This window comes from Myotis yumanensis, unplaced genomic scaffold (assembly GCF_028538775.1).
Source record: "Myotis yumanensis isolate MYYU_CA2020_CCGP unplaced genomic scaffold, mMyoYum1.0.hap1 SCAF_9, whole genome shotgun sequence".
Taxonomy (NCBI): Eukaryota; Metazoa; Chordata; class Mammalia; order Chiroptera; family Vespertilionidae; genus Myotis; species Myotis yumanensis.
In genome coordinates, this window is record NW_027223760.1 from 13,996,732 (window position 1) to 14,017,308 (window position 20,577).

At 39.1% G+C, this 20,577-nt stretch overlaps 1 protein-coding gene across 1 annotated transcript in view; it reads left to right on the forward strand.

Moving 5' to 3' along the window:
• The window catches only part of CFTR (CF transmembrane conductance regulator), a 202,120-nt gene extending 184,652 nt beyond the window's left edge, over positions 1-17,468 (forward strand). Inside the window, exons 25-27 of the mRNA XM_070423784.1 lie at positions 13,121-13,293; positions 13,809-13,914; positions 15,588-17,468. Coding sequence (XP_070279885.1) covers positions 13,121-13,293; positions 13,809-13,914; positions 15,588-15,788 — 480 coding nt within the window. The 3' untranslated portion in view covers positions 15,789-17,468. The remainder of the gene's footprint in view (positions 1-13,120; positions 13,294-13,808; positions 13,915-15,587) is intronic.
• The last annotated feature ends 3,109 nt before the right edge of the window (positions 17,469-20,577 follow it).

Genomic DNA, 20,577 nt, shown 5'->3' on the forward strand with positions numbered 1-20,577 from the left:
CCTTCACCTTGGCACTCTGTGAATTAAGACCGTCGAATTTCCACATCCAAAAACAAATCAGAGACAGATAGCTTCTCCCCAGAATCACTGACTTTACCAGGTGTATGGACAAGGAGAATTTCATAACAGACTGAATCCCAAACTGGGGGGGCGGGCCCCCCAATCTGGGATTGGGGGGAGGGCAGCAAGGCCCCTGGCTTTGTGGCCCAGTAAATCGATAGCATTATTATAACAGATTTTTATTTTTCAATTATAGTTGATATACAATATTATATTAGTTTCAGATGTATAACATAGTGATTAGACATGTAGTTATCTTATGACATGATCATCCCAATAAATCTAGTACCCATCTGACACCTAGTTATTGTAATATTATTGACTATATTCCCTATGCTGTACTTTACATCCTCATGACTATTGGGTAAATACCAATCTGTACTTTTCAATCCCTTCCCCTTTTTCATCCGTCCCTCCAACTCCCCTCCCATTTTTCAAAATGTTCTCTGTACCTCAGAGTTTGTTTCTGTTTTGTTTGTTTGTTTGTTTGTTTATTTTGTCTTTTAGATTCTACACATAAGTGAAATCATATGGCATTTGTCTTTCTCTGTCTGACTTATTTCACTCAGCATGATACCTTCTAAGTCCATCCATGTTGTTTCAGATGGCAAGATTTCATTCTCTTTTATGACGGAGTCATATTCCATTGTACATATGCACCATTTCTTTATCCATTCAAGGTTTTTTTGTTTTGTTTCCATTTTCATGAAATATTTTTTCATCCCTTTCATTCTGTGTGTGTCTTTCAATCTGAAATGAGTCTCTTGTAGACAGCATATGGAAGGGTCTTGTTTTTTTTATTATTCATTCAGGATAATTTTTTTTTATTTCTTTTCAGAGAGAGTGTGGAGGGAAAGAGAAAAACATCAACGTGAGAGAGACACATCAATTGGTTGCCTCCTGCAGTGCCCTGCCTGGGGGAGGGGAGCAAACTGCAGCCCAGGTATATACCCTTGACTGGGAATTGAACCCAAGACCCTTAGGTGCAGAGGCCAACACGCTAGCCATTGGGAAACATTGGCCAGGACCACCATATGTCATTTGATTGGGGCATTTAATCAATTTACATTTAAAGTAACTGTTGATAGATATGTAGTTATTGCCATTTTCTTATTCATATTTTTAATATATTTTATTGATTTTTTACAGAGAGGAAGGGAGAGGGAGAGTTAGAAACATCGATGAGAAAGAAACATCAATCAGCTGTCTCCTGCACACTCCCCACTGGGGATGTGCCTGCAACCAAGGTACATGCCCTTGACTGGAATCGAACCTGGGACCCTTGAGTCCGCAGGCCGATGCTCTATCTGCTGAGCCAAACCGAGGGCAATATTTTTAAATCTTCTTTTTCTTAAAGAAGTCCATTCAACATTTCTTGTAATACTCATTTGGTAGTGATGAACTCCTTTAGCTTTTTCTTGTCTGAGAAGTTCTTTATCTCTCCTTCAATTTTAAATGATATTCTTGCTGGATAGAGTGATCTTGGTTGTAGATCCATGTTTTTCATGACTTTGGATATTTCATGCCAATCCCTCTGGCCTACAGAATTTCTGTTGAGAAATAAGCTGACAGCCCTATGGGAGCTCCCTTGTAGATAACTAACTGCTTTTCTCTTGCTGCTTTTAAGATTCTCTCTTTGTCCTTAACCTTTGGCATTTTAATTATGATGTGTGTTGGTGTGGGCTTTTTGGGTTAATCTTGTTTGGGACTCTGCACTTTCTGGGCTTGTATGTCTATTTCCTTCACCATGTTAGGGAAGTTTTCCAGCATTATTTCTTCAAAAGGTTTTCAATTCCTTGCTCTTTATCTTCTCCTTCTGGTTCCCTTATGATGCAAATATTGGTATGCTTGATGTTGTCCCCAAGGCCTTTAAACTATTCTCACTTTTTTGGATTCTTTTTTCTTTTTGTTGTTCTGGGTGTTTTCTTCTACCTTTTCTACCAAATCACTGATTCGATCCTCTGCTTCATCTAATCTACTGTTGATTTCATCTAATGTATTCTTCATTTCAGTTATTTTATTCTTCATTCTGACTGGTTCTTGTTTATGTTTCCTATCTCTTTGATGAAGTTCTCACTAAGTTTATCTACTCTTTCCCTAAGTTCACTGAGCATCCTTATAACCAGTGTTTTGAACTCTGCATCTGATAAATTGCTTGTCTCCATTTTGTTTAGTTCTTTTTCTGAAGTTTTGTTCTGTTCTTTCATTTGGGACATGTTTCTTTTTGCCTCCCTATGTTTGTTTCTTTTTTAAAAAAAAATTTTAAATTAATTTTTAGAGAGAAACATCAATGTGAGAGAGAAACATAGATTGGCTTCCTCCTTCATTCACCCGACCAGGGATTGAGCACACAAGCTGGGCATGTACCTTCACCAGGAATTGAACGGTGACCTTTTGGTACATGGGATAGCACTCAACCAACTGAGCCACACTGGCCAGGGCATGTTTCTATGTATTAGAGCTGCTATGTCTCCTGGTCTTGGTAGAGTGGCCTCATATAGTAGGTGTCCTATGCGGCACAGTGGCGTAGTCTCTCTGGTCACCTGAATCAGGTGCACCAGGTATATCTTTTGTGTGTGCTATGTGTGCTTTCCTATTGTAGTTGAGCCTTGATTACTTTTGTTGGTATGTCAATGGGAGGGATAGAACCTCAGACTAATTTATTGTGAGGTCTGCTTATGATTGCAGTGGATGAGCTTTTGTGCAGGGGCTGAACCTATGGAGCAGGATTCACTTTAGGGGATCTCTAGTAGCTGCCGATTCTGCCCTTTGGGTGTATCGTTTGTGGAGGTGGCTGGGTGAGATCGGGTGTGATCTGATGCTGGCCACTGAGTGTGTTGGTTCTGGGGCCCCTTGGGAGTTTCAGGCCATAGTCAGTTGCTACTATGCCCTGCCCTGGGCCACCTGGTGTGAGCTACAAAGTGATCCACTGATGGTTGCCACCTGAGCTGAGCTTGAAAGTGCCTGGGAGAGGCCAAGCTGTGAACTGAGGCCTGCTGCTGCTAGTCCTAGGCTTAGGGATTCTTAGCGAGTGGTACAGGGCTTGCTGAGGTCATGTGATGCTTGTTTGGGGTTTGTGAACCTTTGAGAGATTTTAGGAAAGTCTAAAGCATGAGCCAAGCTAGGCTATTTGAATGGAAAAGCCATTGGAAGCTGCTTGGCTAATCCTACAGTTTGGGTGGGGCAGGGTCTTGGGGAATCACAGGGCAGGGAAAACAGTGTTAGTCAGGTTGATGGAGACTCAGATATGGCGCTGCCTTCACATGCAGGGGAAAGACTCAGCAAAGGAACAATGGCCTCTGGGAGAAAGCTGCTTCTCTAGTCCTCACCCTGAATCCAGACAATTCAGTTCCTCCCTGTACGTTTCTGGCTCCTTTTGAACTGCTACTCCCATGCTGGATCTTCGAATGAGTGAATCCATGTGTGGGCCCTTTAAGAGGAACAACTGAGACTCCAGCAGCTCACTGTCTCACTCAGCCACAACCTCTGCTGATTTTCACAGCCAGAAGTTATGGGGACTTCTCTTCCCAACACTAGAACCCTGGGCTGAGGAGCCTGGTGTGTGGTTGGGACCACTTGTTCCTCAGTGGGGACCTCCACAGACAAGATATCCCTCCCAATTTTTAACCACTACATGTGGGTGAGGGACCAGCCTGCTCTATGCCCCCCACCCCCCACGAGTCTCTATGTGGCTTCTTCTGTATGTCCTTAGTTATAGGACTTCTGTTCAGCTAGACTTCAGGGGGTTCTCAATGATGGTTGTTCTGTAGTTTGGTTGTAATTTTGATGTGGTCATGGGAGGAGGTGAGTACACTGCTTCACATCTCAGCATGGACAATCACCTTATGTCCATACAAGTGAGTTTCTTATGTTCACCACCCCAACTGTTCTGTGTTCCTAATCCTAGTGAATGGCTTCACCATCCTCCAGTTGCCCAGAGGCAAGACCTGGGACTCATTCTTGATTTCTTGTCTCTTGGTTTCTCCATGTCAAGCCGCCTCGAGGCTGTCTCCTGCAAGTGTCTAGAGCAGTGATTCTCAACCTTCCTAATGCCGCGACCCTTTAATACAGTTCCTCATGTTGTGGTGACCCCCAACCATAAAATTATTTTCGTTGCTACTTCATAACTGTAATTTTGCTACTGTTATGAATCGTAATGTAAATATCTGATATGCAGGATGTATTTTCATTGTTACAAATTGAACATAATTAAAGCATAGTGATTAATCACAAAACAATATGTAATTATACATGTGTTTTCCGATGGTCTTAGGCGACCCCTGTGAAAGGGTCGTTCGACCCCCAAAGGGGTCGCGACCCACAGGTTGAGAACCGATGGTCTAGAATGTATTCACCTTTTTTCTTCCCCACCTGTCACCACTATAACTCTCATGGGGACTTTTGAAAGAAACTCCTGCCTGATTTCCCTTTTCTGCAGTTTATTTGGCTCTTTGCAGCTCTGGTAATCTTCCTAAACCCTGCATCTGACCCCTTGTTGCTCCCCTTCCTATGGCTCCTTATTTCCCCTCGGACCAAGTTTGCACTACTTAAGGTGGCTTAAAAGGTCCTTTGCTATGTGGTCTCTGCCTGCCTCTCTAAATCATTCTCCAACCTCCCCTGCCTACTGTGATCCATCTGAATTTCTTTCATTTCTCTAAAGCATCCTATGCTCTCTGTTCTCCTGAAGCTTCTTCACATGCTGTTCTCTGTACGCGGAAAACCCTGCTAGCCCTTCAGTGCCTGCTCCTAACTCATCTTTCAGGCATCTCCTTACACATTGCTTCTTTCCAGGAACCTGCCCAGATGCTGCAGGTCAGAGGAAGGAGCCCCTTCTAGGTGTACCCTATTCATCTACCCCTTTCATCACATTCTTCACATGGGATAGAGATTTACCTCTTAACTTTTCCATGTACCCCATCAGATTGTGGGGTTCTTAAGGCAGGGATGATGTTTATTCACTGAGGTATTTTCAGTGCATGGAGTAATGTTGGCCACATGGATGGTGTTAGGTAAATATTCATTGAATGAATGATTTAACTTATTTACTTAAATAAGGGGCTGGGTTCAGATGACTGGTGGATGCAGGAACAGCAGTACCTTTGCTGGTTCGCAGGCTTACACCACTGCAAGCTGTGTCAGTATAATTCATAGTCTAAACAGCAGTTCTATTGGTTGTAGAATGAAGGCTTTTTTGGTTATTGTTTGCTTACTAGATTATTTATAAAATAGTTTCCTTTCTTATACATTGATGGCGAGATAAGTTACTTTTAGAGAGTAAGCTAAATAGCAGAAATAGTGGCTTTTTAAGTTAAAAATTTGCCCTGGAAAACCTGCAGAGTAGCAAAAGGAGTATCTTAAGGAGTTGAGAGTGTCTATTTTTATAACTGCCTACTAGTGGGCTATTTAGTAGGCACAGTTCACTTTTTCTGATTTTTTTTCATGCTTCCTTGTCACAAAGCAAACTCTTGCTTCACAATAACATTCCACAGTGCAGCAAGAGCAAAAGTCAACATTTTAAAAAAAATATCTGGTCCTTTCAGGCTGTTAAATATTTTTTAGTTTGATGTGTCATAAAACAAAATTTCTCCTTTCTAAATAGAAGTTTGGGAAGTATATGTGATTTATTACTCAACAGTGTAAAGCTAGCAGATTCTTTTGTCCTAAGTTCTTTTATCCACATTTGTTGATGCTTTTATTTCTTTTTAATGCTTAGTTAGAATGAAAAACATTAGACATGTTTAGATTCCAGTAATTTTTAATTCACCTTAATTTGGACAGTCTTTCTTTTTTCTTTCTTTCTTTCTTTCTTTCTTTCTTTCTTTCTTTCTTTCTTTCTTTCTTTCTTTCTTCCTTCCTTCCTTCCTTCCTTCCTTCCTTTCTTTCTTTCTTTCTTTCTTTCTTTCTTTCTTTCTTTCTTTCAACTTTATTTTCCATTAATCTTATTTCTATTCTGTTTAAGAGTTTGTGAAAGAATAGCTTAAGACCACTCAGTGGTTGTTCCTACCCATTCAGTGGCCTGTGCAGTGGGGGCTGCAGTGATAGGCTATATTTATTTTTAATCTATTGAAAATAGATTATGACACTATTAAAAATAATAATTATTATTAATAATAATTAATAATTATTATTATATTGGGAATATGTATATATTTTTATTTAAAGGATTGTGCTGCTACAGATAATTAAATTTAATTATCTCTATAGCAATTCCCATTTCAGTCTTTTTCCCCCCATAGCACTTATTTCTTTGAACAGTAATTTCTCAGTTACTATTTTTGTATTTGTCTGGATCATGAGTTCCTTCAAGGTAGGTCCTAGTGTTATTCATCCTTGAATCCCTAGATCTGCCATAGTACCTAGAATTTCATAAACTCTCATTGAGCCTAGTAGGAAATACATGACTAAGCAGTCATTTACATCCAATCAATCATCAGGCTATTAAACCATTCTTATCACCACATTGAGTTGGTAACAATAATTTTGTATCTTTTTAAGAACAATTGCTATTCTATCATCTTGCTTCCTATTTTCTCTACAAAACCTCTCACAATATATGGCATAAATTAGGTAATTAATAATTTTTTTAAATGTTCACTGACTTCAAAAGTTAAATTTGACTTATGTTGACCTTTCTCTAGTGAATGTGATTTTACAAGATTTTTTCATACTTCATAGTGAGTAAAATAGTGAGATAGAAATGTTGCAGAATAGATTCTCTATTGGTCTGTCTCGCTGTCATTCATTTTTTAAAATATTGTTCTGTAAACACTGGCAGTAATATATATTTAGACATATAATTATTTACTTGTAGTAAAGAAATAGTTTCATTTGGGAAAAACAAATACTTTGCTCAGCTCTTTATCACAGAGAAGTGCAAAAGTATCACACAGTGAAGTGGCTTTCCTACTAGGGCCCTGGGAATCAGTGTGTGATTGGTGTGAGATCTACAGGAACAATACATGCTACTACCTGAACAATACATTTATACAACCCTGTTACTAGGGGGTTTGATGTAAATGAATAGTATTGTAATATTTCCTGCTAACTTGGTCTCTAGTCAGCTTGTGAAGGGTAGTGTTTCCGTGATCAGCCCCATGTCCTTGGGATTTCCAAGCTCCAAAAATACTATTAGTCACCATGGATTAAGTGTTTACCATGTGCCATACTCTGTGGCAACTTCTTTCCACAATTATCTCATTTAATCCTCATTATAAACTTTTGAAATCTATACAAGCTTTTCCTCATTTTTTCCAGGTGAAGTAAATGAGACTTAAATAACACACTTGACATCATCAGCAAATCAGTGGTAGAGTGCAGATTCAAAGCCTCTTCTCTGATTTCAGAGCTCTAGCCTTTTTTAAAAAATTCAATTTAATTGGGATGACATTGGTTAATATAATCATATAGATTTCAGGTGTGGATTTCTATATTACAAGATCTCTATATTATACTGTGTGCCCACCACCAAAGATAAATCATCCTCCATCACCATACACTAGGCTCCCTTCACCCCCCACTCCCTATCTTTTCACTCCCCATTCCCTTCCCTCTGGCAACCACCACACTGCTGATAGTGCTCATGAGTATCAGTTTTATATCCCACATTTGAGTGAAATCATATGGTTCTTAGCTTTTTCCTGCCTGACTTGTTTCACTTATAATAATCTTAAGGTCCATCCATGTTTTTGCAAATGGCACTATTTCACCCTTTCTTATGGCTGAGTACTATTCCATTGTGTATATGGACCACATCTTCTTTATCCAGTTCTCTATCATAGGACACCTTGGTTGCCATCATGACTTGGCCACCTTGAATAAAGCTGCAATGAATATAGGGGTGCACATATCTTTGCAAATACATGTGTTTGAGTTTTTCTGGTATATACCCAAGAGAGGGATTGCTGGGCCATATGGCAGCTCCATTCTTAATTTTTTCATAAATTTCCACGCTGTTTTCCATAGTGGCTGTACCAGTCTACATTCCCACCAGCTGTGAATGAGAGTTCCCTTTTCTCCACAATATCTCCAACACTTGTTAATACTTGTCTTGTTGGCAGTAGCCATTTTAACAGGTGTGAGGTGGTATCTCATTGTAGTTTTGATTTGTATTTCCCTAACTGCCAGTGAGGTTGAGCGTCTTTTCATGTATCTATTGGCTGTTGTATGTCTTCTTGGGAGGGGTATCTGTCCAGGTCCTCTGCTCATTTTTTAATTGGGTTGTTTGTTTGTTTTGTGTTGAGTTTTATGAGATCTTTTTATATTTTGGATATTAAACTTTTGTCAGAGCTATTGTTTGCATATATCATCTCCCATTTGGTTGGCTGCCTCTTTGTTTTGTTGTTGGTTTCTTTTGCTGTGCAAAAGCTTTTTAGTTTGATATAGTCCCATTCATTTATTTTTGCCTTTAATTCCCTTGCCTTTGGGGTCAAGTTCATAAAATGTTCTCTATGATCAAGGTCCATAAGTTTAGTACCTATGCTTTCCTCTATGTAATTTATTGTTTTTTATCTTATATTTAGATCATTGATCCATTTTGAACTAATTTTTGAACATGGGATAAAACTGCAATCCAGTGTCATTCTTTTGCATGTTTGGCTTCCCAGTTTCCCCAGCACCATTTATTAAAGAGGCTTTCTTTACTCCATAGTGTTTCTGGCTACTTTGTCAAAAATTATCTGTCCATATACATGTGGTTTTATATCTGGGCTCTCAGTTCGGTTCTATTGACCTGTGTGTCTGTTTTTCTGCCAATGCCATGCTGTTTTATCATTGCTCTGTAGTATAATTTGAAGTCAGGTAGTGTGATATTTCCAGCTTCGTTCTTTTTTCTCAGGAATGCTTTGGCTATTCAGAGTCTTTTGTGGTTCCATACATAATTGATGGTTTTTTATTCTATTTCTTTAAAAATGACATTGGGATTTTAATGGGGATTGAATTAAATCTGTATATTGCTTTGGGTAATGTGGCCATTTTAACTATGTTGATTCTTCCAATCCATGAACATGGGATATTTTTCCATTTTGTTATATCCCTTTCAATCTCTTAATAATGCTTTGTAATTTTCAGCCAGGTCTTTCACATTCTTTATTAAGTTTATTCCTAGGTATTTTATTATATTGGTTGCAATTGCAAAATAAATGCTTTTTATTTCTTTTTCTGAAGTTTTGTTTTTAATACACAGGAAGGCAGAGGATTTTTGTACATTGATTTTGTATCCTGCAACTTTACTGTGTTTGTTTATTGTTTCTAACAGTTTTTTGATGGTGTCTTTAGGGTTTTCTATATACAAGTATTGTCATCTGAAAAAAGTGATACTTTTACTTCTTACTTTCCAATTTGGATGCCTTTAATTTCTTTCTCTTACCTTATTGCTCTGGCTAGAACTTCCAGAATAAGAGTGATGAGATTGGGCATCCTTGTCTTGTTTCTGATTTTAGAGGAAAAGATTTCAGTCTTTCACCATTGAGTATAATATTGCCTGAAAGTCTATCATATATGGCCTTTATTATGTTGAGGTACTTTTCTTCTATCCCTTTTGTGTTTAATGGTTTAATCATAAATAGATGTTGTATTTTAAGTGCTTTTTCTGCATCTATTGATAAACTCATATGATTTTTATCCTTTCTTTAGTTAATGTGGTATATTACATTGATTTGCATATGTTGAACCATCCTTATGCCCCTGGAATGAACCACACTTGATTGTGATGTATATATAAAGATTAATAAACTTGACAAACCCCTGGCTAGACTCACTAAGGAAACAAGGGAAAAGAACCCATATAAATAAAATCAGAAGTGAAAGAGAAATCACCACAGACATCATACTAGAATACTATGAAGGACTATGCCACCAAATTCAATAACCTAGAAGAAATGGATAAGTTTCTAGAAATATATAACCTTCCTAAACTCAATCATGAAGAATTGGAAAATCTAAATAGACAGGTCAACAGTGAGGAAGTTGAAACAACCATAAAAAACCTCCCAAAAATAAAAGTCCAGGACCAGATGGCTTCACCAGTGCATTCTACCAGATGTTCAAAGATTTAAAACCTGTCCTTCTCAAACTCTTCCCCCAAAAATTGAAGGAGAGGCAATATTCCCTAACACGTTTTATGAGGTCACTATAACCCTGATACCAAAACCTGGCAAGAATAACACAAAAAGGAAAACTACAGACCAATATCTCTGATGAATACAAATGCAAAAATCCTAAACAAAATACTAGGAAATCGAGATCTAGTTTTTAATTAGTACAATATTTTGCTTTTTAATTGATATATAATTGACATACATACTGACCATTATATTAGTTTCAGGAGTACAACTTTAAATTTAGTAACTGTATATGTTGCAAAATGACTACCACAAAAGTCTAGTTAACATCCATCTAAGTTGTTCTTTTCATAATAGTTAATTTGACTTAAAAATATCCCTAAATACTGCTAATTGCTCTGAGATAAAATACTGATATCACAGAACATGCTTATCAGTGTTAGGAACTTATAATGTTATCCTTTGATCTTTAAAAGGTTTTATAGAGTCTTAAAGATGAGAAAACAGGCAAAGTTACTTATCTTAGTTCACATGCTATATTGGCAAAGCTAAAGACAGTATCATTCATTTATTGTTGTCATTCTTCCTTAAGTTGGGATTCATTTATCATTCATCTAAACCATGTTTGTTTTGTTTGGTCAGCACTCCAACTTAGTACATATTTGTTGAACAAATGAGTTGATGTTGACAATGTGTCCAGCATTGGTACTGGGGACACAGAGTTAAAAAGCACATCTTTACCCTTAAGAAGCTGATAGTCTCAGGGGAAACTTGTATAAATGGCACCCTGGTTAGGTGCCTGACCGTCCTGAAGGATGATCAGAGATATTCAGAAGGGTATGTCAGGTGTATAGGGACCTACAAGCTGTTTGGTGCTGCTGGAAGTAAGAGTGGAGGGGACTTGATTCTAGATATCTTAAATGCCACTTCAGAGAGCTCAGTTTTATTCTGTTAGGAAGCTATTTAATACAGAGAAATAAGATGTTCAAGGCTGTATTTTTAGAAGGTTCTCTGGAGTGTTTGTGTGGTGAATTGACAAATCCACAACTTGGGATTTACAGTATGATGTTTAAGAGATTAAGATGGCCTACCCTAGTGTCTCTATAATAGGATCAGTGAGGATGAGAAGGATGTAAGAAGTATTTGGAAGATATCTGGGGCTGGAGATAAGGATTTGAAAAATCATTAGCTTATCTGCGTAATTGATGCCCTAAGAATGACTGAGATCTCAGGAGAGTTTGGAAAGTTGAGGGTTAGGAAAATGAATATTCAAGGGACAGGAAGAGGGAAAGTTGTCCACACATGATAATAGGTAGAAATGGTCAAAGATTGTGTGGTTTCTCATAAGCCAAGTAATAGATGTTTAAAGAAGGGAAGCATATTCTTCCCTCCCCCACCTCCCCCCCCCCCCTGCCCCGCCAGAGAGGAAGGGAGAGGGATAGAGAGTTAGAAACATCAATGAGAGAGAAACATCAATCAGCTGCCTCCTGCACACCCCCCACTGGGGATGTGCCTGCAACCAAGGTACATGCCCTTGACTGGAATCAAACCCTGGACCTTTCAATCTGCAGGCCAATGCTCTATCCACTGAGCCAAACCGGTCAGGGCAAAACATGTTCTGTGGTAGGAGGAAGTAGAGACAATCGATACATACCAATTTTTTGAGATTTCTAGATGACAGACAGGGTAGATATTACATAACAGCTAAAGGAGAACATGGATGCATGTGAGGGGTTTTGTTTCTGTTTTAAGATGGGAGAGACTGTAGCAGGTTCATAGACTGAAGACAGAGAGAACACAGCTCCTCTAACTCCCCACCCAGTGTCCTTTATTCACATTCTCAGCTACTTGGATCCCAAAGTAGTTTTCTGTTTGAGTCTTCTGGGATACGTCAGAGTAGTCCCCTTATCTAATCAATATGTTTACATTCCCTGCCATCTCAGACACATGTCAGAATTCATGAATTCTCATAGTGAGGCTGCTTTAATGAGAACCAAACCAAGGAGAAGAGTATCGTCTGCAATACACATTACAGGCACACAGTTAACATTTGCTGAGCAAACATCACTGGACTCATGAGTTTTTCTTAAAGCCATTATCTCATCTGCCTGTATTACAGTTAGGGTTGCATGCTACTTCCCCATACTAAACCTCAGACTTCCCGAGGGCAGGAGACAATCATCTGCACATCTTTCAGTCAGCAATCCTTGGCAAAAAAAATAAACATTAATGCACATTTACCTGAATAAGTGATCAGAACCAAGACTTCAGTCATTTTTGTCTTATTTTGAAAGAATGGGTTTCTGTATCTTTTGACATTTTTTCAACCTATTTTTTCTACCTACCTTATAAAACCAAGCCATTGAACCCAACACAAATCTCATATTCCACCTCAATATATTACCTTAAAATCTCCTAGTCTTGACTTCGTGAGTTGTTTTGTTTTTTTTACTCCATAGTTTCATCAATTTCTTAAAATCAGTTTTTATGTATTGAAGAGATGAGTAGCAAGTGGCTATATGTAGTTGTAAAAAACTCTCAGTTGAATTGTTTATGCCACTTTTCATGCTCTATTATGACAGAGCAGAGAATGGAAGGGAGTGTAAAAGAATCTGTCATGATATACTAAACAACTCCATTCTCTAGCCTGTATTCCATTGTGTTGTAATTGTTTGTGTACGTCTTCATAAACCCTGATCAATTGCAGGGGCCATCTGACCTTGATCGTTTCTTCAGTCCCTATTGGAATACCTGGCATATAATAGGCATTCATTGAAAATGTCCTGAATGATGAAGTACAGAAATGAAACAAGTCATAGATTGGTCCTTTAGAGCTATCAGGATTATACAGCTTAGACTTTTGTTTAATCCAGCCCGAATAGCAGGAGTGGCAGGGGCTGACATGAAATTCAAACTTTTAGAACTCCCATGAGTGTCTTTAACCTTGTGGTATCTGAACTGCCCTTTCTAAGCACAGTGTTTTCCCTCTTTCTTTTCTGCAGGTTGGACTCAGATCTGTGATAGAGCAATTTCCTGGGAAGCTTGATTTTGTCCTTTTGGATGGGGGTTTGGTCCTAAGCCATGGCCACAAGCAGTTGATGTGCTTGGCAAGGTCTGTTCTCAGTAAGGCGAAGATCTTGCTGCTGGATGAACCCAGTGCTCATCTGGATCCAATGTGAGTTTCAGAATTCCTGCTATTTGGTAATACAGCGGCAGAGGCCTGCTGCATATTGACACAAATTCCCATGGCCTAGTGAAAAGTCACCATTGGATATGCATACAGCTGCTTATTTCCTGGTATAAGAGCCTGTGTTCTCTTCTCACTGTGATTTTGGAGTTCTCCCCCTTGTCAAAACATGAAATATTTAGTTACACAGGCAAATTCTGATTCTTATGATTTTTCTTTCTATTCCATTCATATGGTAGCACAAAAGAACTACTAGTGATTCTACATAATGAAAAAAATGTACTTTTGTGAAATTTCCTTCAAAATATTTGTCCTATTTATTGATGGAAACTTAAAATCTACCCTTTGGTTGCAAAGCTGATTGTGGCCGACTATATCACAATTATGTTAAAAGTATTTAAAGAAAGATAGCTTAAAGGACTCAGTTGCTAGGACAATAGGTATGTTATCAAGAATAAAGGCAGATTATTTATGTTCTGTGTGGTATTTTCTTTCTTTTCTAGAACATATCAAATCATTCGAAGAACCCTAAAACAAGCATTTGCTAATTGCACAGTGATCCTCTGTGAACACAGGATAGAAGCAATGTTGGAATGTCAACGATTTTTGGTGAGTGTTTATAATTTACTTATGATCTCATTTCCCCTTTAATTCTTGATAACAATCTCTTAAGTGATAGTTTCTGCAAATCCCAGGTATGTACAAGTTCAACCTTAAAACATGTGTCATACCGCCATTTAGCTTGACTCAAAATAGCTGCGCGAGTTTCTCGCTTTGATCTGAGTTATGAGGTAAGGTTGGAATGCAGTAAGTCTAAAAGAGCAGCATATTACTAAGTGACATTAATAAACTGGAACATCTACACTTTTGGGTCCTTTATTTGGGAAATAAGTCAGAAGAAAGACTTAGGTCTTGATGCTTTTAATAACTAAATCTTCCTTGGGTAGGTAGGGTCCAGGACAGGCCTGGATTCTCTTGCATCTCATGTAGAGTTTTAATATGATAATTGAAAGGCTCATTTCATTTTTAAAGTCATTATTTGGGACTCAGGTGAATGTCTCTCCCAATCACCTTCTCATTGTGCTTTCAAAGCTGTCACAGATTCTTTCAAGTGACGTTTACAAATTCCCTCAGGTTTAGTAACAAGGAAGTTCTCAGGATGATGCACCACATTATTCTATTCAGACTTTTGGGGTTCCTGGAAGTAAATGCTTTCCTTACTGAAGGATTGTTATTGCCATTTATTATTACTAAGCTCCAGGTAACAAATTAGGGGCTGACTCACAACCTCTTGTCCTGCCATGGTCAGGCTCAGGAGGCTGGATAAAGCCTTCCTACTCTCTGACCTTGGGTTTGCTCAACTTGAACATGTGAAGGAGGCATATTAAACTCAGGCACATTCTGACCAATTTGGAATTTTTAACCTTCAAATCCACTGTTGATGAGGTTCAACTACAATGCTGTGGAGTCTCACTCATTTTTAAGGTCCTATAGTGTGCCACGCCAGCACAGCCAAGGATGAACCTGAGTGGGGGCAGCTGAAAGGCTTAGAAAAGACAGACAAGAGAATGAAAGCTGGGTCTCGGCGGGACACTGCTTCTCTGAGAGACAGCGACGATGCCCACAAGCCGTGTCTTTATTTTATAGCAGATGCTACGAGGCAAAGTAAGGGGGTGATCAAGATGTTTACAATATTCTCGTGAGTTTCAATCCTATTCAATTACATGCACCTGAACTCTATCAAGCCCACATCACTCAGATATGTGGGACCACATGTTCGGACCATAGGTTCAAGCTTACAACTATAGCTGTTGGCTATAATTGTGCTGGGAAGGCTCTGCCCTCCAAGCTGGGACTTGCACGTGGCAGTGAGTGGACTGTGTCCTCTCATCAGTCCAGGGCTTGAACCTGTCCAAAACACTGTAGCCGCTCCCCACACTATAGAAGGGATCTAACAAAAATCATTCTGGTTTTGAAAGCACCCTTAATTCCTCTAAAGTTCTTTGAAGAGGTAATTGCTCAGTACAATCCTAATTTTAAAAAAAATCTTCCAGCTGCTAAAAAGAAAGTTAAAGAGAGTTTCACAGATGGAGAGGCTCCATAAAGCAAGAGGGTGAAGGACTTGGCAGTGAAATGAGATCTCCCTGATGGTTCAGACTGCCAGCCTCTGGACACTGTTTTCCATTTGGCTTTTATCTTCCTCTGAGCCTATGCCACCTTCTGTCCTTGCTCTGGCCCGCCCTGCCTTCTGTCCAGTATCTCACTAACAGCCACTTCCCCAGGTCATAGAGGAGAACCAAGTGCGGCAGTACGACTCCATCCAAAGACTGCTGAGCGAGAAGAGCCTTTTCCATCAGGCCATAAGCCCCTCGGACCGCCTGAAGCTCCTACCCCACCGGAACTCCAGCAAGCACAAGTCCCGATCCAAAATCACTGCTCTGCAGGAGGTGACCGAAGAAGAGGTGCAAGAAACCAGGCTGTAGAAGGCAGTACCCGTGTTTGCATGGAGCGCTCACACGTGGACTTGTAGGAGAAAACAGTTTATGCCTCAGAAAACAAGGATGAGTAATGGTATTTTTTAAAAGGAGACGTTTCAGTAAGAGGAATTAGGGACGTTCACTTCGGTCTGGATAAGTGGCTTCCCGGCAATGGTCTAATTGTGTGACAGGTACTTCACATCCTTGAAGATTTACCACTTACGTTTGCAGCCAGATTTTCCTGAAAACCTTTTCCTTTCGTTAGTCATTGGAAAGGTGGCTGTACATGTCAGCCAGCTTAATTGTTCCACTTATTGTTTAGTGAAATTTGTTGATTTGTATTATTGGAGAACTGTAATCATACTATTTAGACGCAGTGGCTCTCAACCTTCTGGTCCTTTAAATACAGTTCCTCATGTTGTGACCCAACCATAACATTATTTTCGTTGCTACTTCATAACTGTAATGTTGCTACTGTTATGAATCGTAATGTAAATATCTGATAGGCAGGATGGTCTTAGGCGACCCCTGTGAAAGGGTCGTTTGACCACCAAAGGGGTCGCGACCCACAGGTTGAGAACCACTGATAGATGATTAACTTAAAACTTTAGTGGCTTATATTTCTTTTTCTCTAATATCTCCAAGATGTTTAAAAACACAACTATATGTCTGATCAGTATTCAGACTGTCCCATTTCTAAGCGAGTATTAGAATACTGTGAGAGTCACAAGACAGCCTGTCAACATATGTACTGTGCAGTACCTAGGTATCAGTCAGGAGAGAGAACTTCTGGAATCCTTTAAATCAGGGTCAGTACTATTCTTCTACCAAACATTCAAACAATTCAGATAATAAGAATACGTCCCTTACCTGGGAAAAGGCTGTTACAGTTCCAAGTAGGGGACAGGATAGCTCTCTTCATGTGGAAGTTGACATGCCTTTCCACAGCTCTCAGAAAGTAACAAGCCGGTAAGACCTCTGAACTGAAGGATGACTGGAAAAAGGTTTTAATATAAATTGGTGAGAAAAACACAGGCAGCTAAGCCGTGGGGCTGCAAGTATATGTACCAGAAATCTGAATGTCTGGGTATACATGGGGTGATGTCATGTGTTTTCAGACTACTCTATGCACATCATACTGTATATACTGAGTGGGAGAGATAGTGGAAGACACACTAAAGAAGAATCAATCATGAATTAGTTCTATATGCTTCTGTTTTATAATTTTGTGATGCAAAAGAAATTTTCTCTAGGAAATAGTATTTATTTTAATAATGTTTCAAACTCACATATAAATGGCTATATTTTAAGAATGATTATATTATGAATTACATTTGAATAAAAATTATATTTGAAATTTTGACTTGTAATGGCACTAGCTATTTTTATGATATATTATGTTAAACCTGGGGGTGGGTAGGGGGAGGGTACTGTTGACCAGGGGCTATAAATTACCTTGAAGGTGTGGAGAGAAGCATCAGGGCTCACACAGATGTTGCACACACCTGGATAATTTCCAGACAGCATACAGGTTTCCTCTTAGGTGCAGCTTTAAAGAAAATAGTACCACGAAATCTGACTACTCCTATCAAGGACACACTACTTCCAATTCCAAACTAAAGATTGCATTCTATTTTTTACTGTAAGAATATATCATTTGTCAATAAAATTCACATATTTGTGTGAAACTTAGCTGTTTTCAGAATGTTCATTGATTGCGTGTCATTGATCTCTTCAGTCTCTAAGGATTCTGGAACACAAACCATGAAACTTCCTTTAGATATAGCTTCTGATAAATTTCTTATCTCCATTTCATGTATCTCTTCTTCTGGATAATTCTCTTGTTCTTTCATTTGGAGCTTGTTTCTTTGTCTCCCCATTTTGGCTGCCTGTTTGTGTTTGTGTATTAGGTAGATCTGCTAAGATTCCCAATCTCTAGTGCCTGATAATGTCAGACGCTGTTTGTGACTGGCCCTGCGTACCTGTTGGGAGCTATCAGCAATGCACAGCTTGTGGCTCCCTCTGCTGGGGCTGGGTGCCTTTGGAAAGGGCCAAGATGTGCACCAGGGTCTGCTCTTCTTAGCTCCAAGCCCAGAAGGAGATCAGGCAAAACTCAAAGCCTCCAGGGATTCGCCTCTGCCCGATATTTTTTGGACACCTTTCTCAATTCTGGTGCTCTGAGCTTGGGAGCCCAACTTGGGGATTAGACCCCAGAGTTCTCAGTGGGAACCCCCCGCAGCCAAGAAACTTCTTTGAAAGTCCTTTCAGAACTTCAGCTGCTGTGTATGGGAGCCTGGCCAGCCCTTTCTCGCCTCCACATTTCCTACCAGACTCTATGTGGTCTCAACTTTCCATCCTTGGTTATCAGGGTTCTCTCCCGCTCTCTTTAGTTGATTTTTCAGGGTGATTTCTTCTGTATTGTAACTGCATTTCTAATTTGGTCCTGGGAGCGTGTCCGTGTAGCTTCCACTTACTCTGCCACCATTTTGGAAATCCTCCCTACTTTTACTTTTAATATTTATGTGTTTTTATATCTAAAGTGAGTTTCTTATAGACAACATATAGTTAGGTCTTAGTCTTTGATCCATTCTGACAATCTGTCTTTTAATTGTGTTTAGATCATTGATATAGTTTGATTAATACAAAATCTATCATATTTGTTACTGTTTTCTTTTTGTTACTATTTTGACTGCCACATTTTTGTGTGGCTTTAATTTTTTATGATTCTTTTTTCTCTTAGCATATCAATTATATACCCTTTTTTTAAACTTTTTACTTTTTTAACGTTTTTTAGTGGTTGCTCTAAAGTTTGCAATATACATTAAAACTAATCCAATTCCCTTTAAATAACACTACAATACTGTATGGCTATACCTTATAACAACAACGTAATAAGTACCTTATAATAACAAAATATTTCTAATTCTTCCTTCTTGTCCCTTGTATCATTGATGTCATTCATTTTACTTATACCCTAGTAGCCCTGCACACGAATCCATGCACCAGTAGCTCCCTGCGGGGCCTGGCCGCTCGCGCCTGTGGCCCAGAGGCCCTCTGGGGCTGGGGTGGAATGCCGTGGTGACAAAGCAAACCAGGCTGCTTGTGCTACCTGCTCTCAGTGCCGCCCCCTGGGATTGGGGGACTCCAGTGGGGCTGAGAGGACTGGGTGCCACCATCTTGTGGCTATGGGCACCCCCATCTTTGTGACGGAGTGATGGTCAATTTGCATATTACCCTTTTATTCGATAGGAAAAGCATATATAAGGATATATATATATATATATACACACACACACACACACAATCAAACACATTGTTGCTATTTTTTTCTTGAATGAGCTGTAACCTATTTGACTAAATAAGTAAAAAAAATAAAAGTTTTAATTTACTTTTATGTATTCATTCTCTGGTGCTCTTCCTTTCTTTATATAGAGCTTTCCAACCTATATCATTTTCCTTCTCTCAGAAGACCTTCTTTTAACATTTCTTGCTAGGTAGATCTTCTGGCAGCAAATTCCCGCCATAGCTGTTTGCCTGAGACTGTCTTTACTTCTCCTTCACTTTTGTAGGATAATTTTCACAAGGTACTAAGTTCTAGGTTGGTGGGGTGTTGTTTCCTCCTAGCACTCTAAATATTTCACTCCATTCTCATTGCCTATGTGGTTTTTGAAGATTAGTTATATGTAATTCTTATTTTTCTTCCTTAGTAGGTAAGGTGATTCTTCTCCTTTGGCTTATTTCTTCATCTCCCCCCCCCGCCCCCACCCCACCCCCATTTTATTTGATTTTTTGCAGTTCAAATATGATATGCCTAAGTATAGTTTTTGTATTGTTTTTTTGTTGTTTGTTTTTGTTTTTGCATTTATCCTGCTTAGTGTTTTCTGAGCTTCCTGGTTTAGTGTCTGACATTAATTTGGGAAAATCTTCAGTCACTATTGCTTCAAATATTTTTTTGTTTTTTTCCCTTCTTTCTTTTCCTGGGTATTTCCATTATAGGTCTATTACACCTTCTTGTGGATGTCCCACAGTTTTTGGATATTTAGTGGTATTTTTTTGTCTTTTTTTCTTTTTGCTTTTCAGTTTTGGAGGTTTCTATCATCATATCCTCAAGCTCAGATTTCTTTCCTCAGCCATGTCTGGTCTACTAATGAGGTCACCATAGTCTTCATTTCTGTTACAGTGGTTTTATCCCTAGCGTTTCTTTTTGAGCCTTCATTAGAATTTCTTATCTCTCTGCTTATATTATCCATCTGTTTTTGTATCTTGTCTTCTTTTTCCAATAGAGTCATTTACATATTAATTATCGTTGTTATGCATTCCTGCTCTGGTAATTCTAACATCCCTGGCATATTTGTTTGCTTCTGATGTTTGTTTAGTTTCTTCAAACTGTGTTTTTTGCTTTTTTTGTATGTCTTATAATTTCCTGTTAATGTACTGGGAAAAAGCCTTTGGTTACATAACAGTAGTGTGTGTGTGTGTGTGTGTGTGTGTGTGTGTGTGTGTGTGTGTGTTTGAAGGGGGTGAGGGTGGTAGCAAGCTTCTACAGTTCTGTGTTAGGTCTCAGTCTGTTGGTGAGCCTGTGTTTCTGTGAATTCACCAGTGCTTCTCGGCTTCTTCCTTTCTCTTAGGTGGAACAGGATGGCTCGAGGTGACTGGGGTTGGGTATTTCCCTTTCCTCAGGTACACTAGGCTCTGTTAAAATAGTCTCTCCTGAGGTTAGGCCTTGGTGCCCTGAGGTATATATCAAAATGATAGGTTTTCCCTCCTCCTGCTGGAACCCTGAGGATAGTTTCAC